General features: G+C 56.6%; 1 protein-coding gene across 1 annotated transcript in view; it reads left to right on the forward strand.

The window, feature by feature from the left end:
• The window catches only part of hectd1 (HECT domain containing 1), a 38,046-nt gene that overhangs the window by 10,817 nt on the left and 21,811 nt on the right, over positions 1–5,418 (forward strand). The window contains 14 exon segments of the mRNA XM_019877383.1: positions 1–137; positions 340–610; positions 1,389–1,465; positions 1,530–1,628; positions 1,724–1,838; positions 2,094–2,268; positions 2,644–2,782; positions 3,205–3,375; positions 3,721–3,943; positions 4,031–4,294; positions 4,463–4,674; positions 4,747–4,893; positions 4,999–5,093; positions 5,172–5,277. The exon segment at positions 1–137 is cut by the window's left edge and continues 83 nt beyond it. Of these exon segments, the coding sequence (XP_019732942.1) occupies positions 1–137; positions 340–610; positions 1,389–1,465; positions 1,530–1,628; positions 1,724–1,838; positions 2,094–2,268; positions 2,644–2,782; positions 3,205–3,375; positions 3,721–3,943; positions 4,031–4,294; positions 4,463–4,674; positions 4,747–4,893; positions 4,999–5,093; positions 5,172–5,277 (2,231 nt within the window).

Below are 5,418 nucleotides of genomic sequence, written 5' to 3' on the forward strand. Positions count from 1 at the left end.
CCTCCTCCGCCTGCAAGCCCGGACGCCCTTCGGCCGGCGCCGCCCCCTCCGCCCCCGACTCCAAGCTCAGCAACCAGGTGTCCACCATCGTCAGCCTGCTGTCCACGCTCTGCCGAGGCTCGCCGCTCGTCACGCACGTACGTCCTCTTCCCGCTCGGGCTCGCCGTCCGTCATCGCCTTTGGGTTTTTGCGGCTCGCCCGCTTCCTCTCCCCGTCGCTTTGGGTTTCCGTCTTTGCCGTCCTGGCGCGCCGCCGATATTCTTCTTCTCGGACCGCGCTCCATTTAGTCCTACGAATGCCATTCAGACCGTAATGGATGCGCTCAACGTTCCCCCGCAGGACCTGCTGCGTTCCGCGCTGCCCAACTCCATGGAGTGCGCCCTGGGCGGGGACGAGCGCTGCGTGCTGGACACCATGCGCCTGGTGGACCTGCTGCTGGTGCTCCTGTTCGAGGGCCGCAAAGCGCTCCCCAAGTCCACGGCGGGCTCGTCCAGCCGCATCCCCTGCCTGCGGCGCCTGGACAGCTCGGGAGAACGTTCCCACCGACAGCTCATCGACTGTATACGCAGCAAAGACACGGACGCGCTCATCGACGCCATCGACACGGGAGGTGAGCCGACCGTCGCCGCTGATGACTTGTGGGGGCTACCCAAATTCACCCCTTCTCCGTTGGTGTGCCCCTCCTGTAATGCTCGAAGATGGTGCCAAAGCGGGGCTGCCACGAAGACGTGATCTCAAAAGTTGTTTTCACGTTGAGATATTCCAGACTAAAACAGGAAACCATTTGAGACGGAAGACGGAATACTTCACTCATTCAGTCCCGGCCAATTCTGGACCAAGTCTGAAAAGACGTTTAAAAACGTCTTTGGGAGTGAGTGCGTTAAAGAAATAGTCGTAATATTACTTCATGATTTGTAATTCATATGAATCATGTCAAAAATATTAGAAGCAAGTCAAATTGCAAAAGTATCGTGAGAAAATACACATTTTACACAAGGAGTCAAAATATAATGAGAAAAGGATACAGGAACAGTTACAATGTTTTGACCCAAACATCTTTTCAAATAATGTGCCCTTTAAAAACAGCTCAGTGCTCTCAAAGGGATTGAAATAAAATGCATTGCACATAAATTAAAGCTTTCAAAGCAACAGACATTTTTTTTTTTTAGATTAAATGCAATGCGCTAAAAATGAAAGTTGTGTGCTTTTGAGCTGTACTCGGTGATCCTCGTACCTACCGCTAGGGGGAGCCTGTGGGCTACAAGTGCTACCAGTACGCCGCTTTAAAAATAAATCAATAAAAATCCAGAAGGCTGCATGGGAGGAAAAATAACAATGACCCCAGTCTCGGTGCATTCCGACTTACTCCGTCCCACTCCCGTCGGCAGCGTTCGAGGTGAACTTCATGGACGACGTGGGCCAGACCCTCCTCAACTGGGCGTCCGCCTTCGGCACGCAGGAAATGGTAAAGCGGCCGTAAACTCGAAGCCCAAACGCCCAAACAGCCGGTTGTTGACTCTCCCCGTCAGGTGGAGTTCTTGTGTGAGCGCGGCGCCGATGTCAACCGAGGCCAGAGGTCGTCTTCGCTGCATTACGCCGCCTGTTTCGGACGGCCGCAAGTCGCCAAGGTAACGAGCGCGCCCGCCGGCGGGTGGAAAAAACGCCACTCGGCGGCCATCGGTATAAATGGTGCCTCTATGTGTGCGTGTGCGCGCGCGCCCAGACTCTCCTGCGTCACGGCGCTAATCCTGACCTGAGGGACGAGGACGGGAAGACCCCCCTGGACAAAGCCAGGGAGCGGGGCCACAGCGAGGTGGTGGCCATCCTGCAGTCTCCTGGTCAGTTTTACGCTTGGGGCGTCGCTGTGGACTTTGACGGCAGTCTTCGCTGTTTGCCTGAAACGTTTCTTCGCTTTGACGGTCGTCCAGTGTTGTCCATGAAATTGCTATTTTAGCCCAATCCATTTCCATGGGTTGGTGAGGCTGCTTTAGAGCGCCTCATCGTCACGCCGTGGAAAAGATCCTGATGGGTTTTTCCTGAGGGAAAAAAATAACTTCAAAGAATTGAACACTGGTTGTGTGCGTTTGTGTCAGGCGACTGGATGTGTCCGGTAAACAAGAGCGACGACAAGAAGAAGAAAGACGTCAACAAGGAGGAGGATGAAGGAGGCGAGCCCAAAGGAGACCCCGAAATGGCGCCCATCTACCTGAAGAGACTGCTGCCTGTTTTTGCGCAAACCTTCCAGCAAACCATGTTGCCTTCCATTAGGTGACACCGCTCGTTCGCTCGCCGGACCCCCGAGTCACTCGTTCGCTCTTACTTTCATGCACGCGCTTGTTCACCATCTGGCTTTGCATCATTGAATACGCGTCGCTGTCTTGCTCATTCACCGACTTCTTTGGGAATTGGCTCTCACTCTTTCATGCCTTCGCTTGTGTTCATACGTTGTCAATCAAAACGTTTGGCGTTTCGTCCCCCACTCGTTTGCAGCTTCACGTATTCACTCGGCGGCTCGCTCGCTCCCACCTTCAGGGGCTTGACGGATTCGCTCACTCGGTCACAAATTCAATCGTTGAACCAAGCGTTCATTGGCTGACTTGCGCATGCGCGCGCTCAACTCGAGGGCTCGTGTGTTGGTTTTAGGAAGGCCAGTCTGGCGCTGATCCGGAAGATGGTCCACTACAGCAGCGAGTTGCTGCTGAAGGAAGTCTGCGACAGCGAGGCGGGCCACCACCTGCCCACCGTTCTGGTGGAGATCAGCGCCACCGTGCTGGACCAGGAGGTAACCGCACTGCAAACTTTGTTTAGCCATTGAAACGGATTTGTGCATACGTTGGCCGCTTCGGGTTCAACGTTAGGAGATGGATGATTTGCAGGGGTCACACACATGTATGTTTGTTTGTCTTTTTATTTGGATTTTTTTTTTTTTAACTTGTGTTGACCTGAAGCACCCGTAGACGCCACCCCCAATCACGCTCACCCGTGCGCACTCCACCCGCACGTAGCTGGACGCTTTGGTCATTTCATGGGTCAGTTGTGACGAGACTTTGGCGACTTGAAGCTTTGTCAGTCGAAATTTTAAAAAATTGGGGCTTCAGAAATCGGGAATCACGTCGCGCTTGATAGACCGAAAAGTACGGCACATCCGGCACCTCCCTTCAAGCGGTCCCGGCTGAAACGGGCCTCTTTGTCCCGCCGACCCAGGACGACGACGACGGACACCTGCTGGCCCTGCAGATCATTCGGGACCTGGTGGACAAAGGAGGAGACGTTTTCCTGGACCAGCTGGCCCGCCTGGGCGTCATCAACAAGGTGTCCACGCTGGCCGGGCCCGCGTCGGACGACGAGAACGAGGACGAGGTCAAACCCGAGAAGGTGCGTCAGCCGCTCGCAAAGCGTCTCGGTTTTCAGTCCCGAGTCGGGGCCGGCCGGGAGTCCCTCCGTGGCCGTTTTGGAGTGCTGACGGACGGAGTGTGTTCTTTTTGTTTTTTTATGTGATTCGTTTTTTTTTTTCCACGAGAAAAATGAAGCACAATTTTTCGAACCCGAGTTCAAGTCTACGTTTGGAATCATTTTCTCATTCCCGATTCCCTTAACAACTATCAAGGAATGTAACGAGAGTGGACTTGTTGGGAATGATCTCTGTATGTCTATTCGATGGAAAAATGCCGTTTGTCTCATTGATGAGCGAGAACTGGACCCATGACGATGTGTGCGCAGGAGGAGGAAGCCCAAGAAGACGCCCGGGAGATCCTGCAAGGAAAACCTTACCACTGGCGGGACTGGTCCATCATCAGGGGCCGCGACTGTTTGTACATCTGGTCCGACGCGGCGGCCCTGGAGCTGTCCAACGGCTCCAATGGCTGGTTCCGCTTCATCCTGGACGGGAAGCTGGCCACCATGTACTCCAGCGGCAGCCCCGAGGGCGGCTCCGACAGTTCTGGTAACGCCGCACCCGCAAAGAGAGGGAAAAAAAAAAAAAGAGAGATGGACCCCCCACTTGAGTGATCTGTGGCCTTTCCGTTTCCAGAATCTCGCAGCGAGTTCCTGGAGAAGCTTCAGCGCGCCAGGAGTCAAGTGAAGCCCGTCACGTCCAGCCAGCCCGTCCTGTCCGGTTTGGGTCCCACCAAGCTGACGGTGGGCAACTGGTCGCTGACGTGCCTGAAGGACGGCGAGATCGCCATCCACAACTCGGACGGCCAGCAGGCCACCATCTTGAAGGAGGACCTGCCGGGCTTCGTCTTCGAGTCCAACCGGGGAACCAAGCACTCCTTCACCGCCGAGACGTCTCTCGGTGAGAAGAATTTCAAAATGGTGGCTCGAGCGATCGCTTTGGGGCGGGAAATCATCAGCTGCGATTTCTGCGCGAGTTGCGGGTTGGAATCGATCAAGAAAATGTCATCAGTGGAGATCTTGTCAAAATCCTCGAACCCGCGTGGTGTCGCTGCGGCGGTCTGTGCAGGCTCGGAGTTCGTGACGGGCTGGACGGGCAAACGGGGTCGCAAGCTCAAGTCCAAGTTGGAGAAAACCAAGCAGAAAGTGAAGAGCATGGCCAGGGAGCTGTACGACGACCACTTCAAGGCGGTGGAGAGCATGCCCAGGGGCGTGGTGGTCACCCTCCGCAACATCTCCACGCAGCTCGAGTCGTCCTGGGAGCTGCACACCAACAGACAGGTGCCCACGCCGACGCGCTCGTCCCCGCCGGGAGGAGCGGCCTTTGTCATCGAGCTCGCGCCCGTGTGTCAGGGCCTCGACGGCGAGAACACCTGGAGGGACCTGATGAAGACGGCCCTGGAGAACCTGATCGTGGTGCTCAAAGACGAGAACACCATTTCCCCCTACGAGATGTGCAGCAGCGGCCTGGTTCAGGCGCTCTTCACCGTGCTCAACAATGTCGGTCGACCCGCACACTCGCCGCCGCCTCCCTCCCGCGCACCCGGTCGCAGCCCGACCCTTGCCGACAGCCGCGCTTGTCGTGTTGTTGTTGTTGTTGTTCAGAGTGTCGACGTGGACCCGAAACCCGATTGTAAGCCTTTGATGGAGAGGATCAACGTCTTCAAGGCGGCGTTCAGCGAGAACGAAGACGGCGAAAGGTAACGTCGCCGCTCGAACCCGGCGCGCGTGTTGCCTTTTCCCGATAAGAGCGCGGTCCTCTCTGTGTCCGCGCGCAGCCGGCCGGCCGTGGCTTTGATCCGCAAGCTGATTGCCGTTCTGGAGTCCATCGAGCGTCTTCCCCTGCACCTTTACGACACCCCCGGTTCCTCCTACAACCTGCAGGTGGGCGGCGCCCGCTCGAGGACTTGACTTGGAATCCTCGTCGCCGCGGTAACCCCCCCCCCTCCCCCCCCGCGTCCTTTCAGATCCTGACCCGGAGGTTGCGCTTCCGACTGGAGCGCGCGCCGGGCGCGCCGGCCCCGA

Source organism: Hippocampus comes, unplaced genomic scaffold (genome assembly GCF_001891065.2).
Source record: "Hippocampus comes isolate QL1 unplaced genomic scaffold, H_comes_QL1_v1.1 scaffold295, whole genome shotgun sequence".
NCBI lineage: Eukaryota > Metazoa > Chordata > Actinopteri > Syngnathiformes > Syngnathidae > Hippocampus > Hippocampus comes.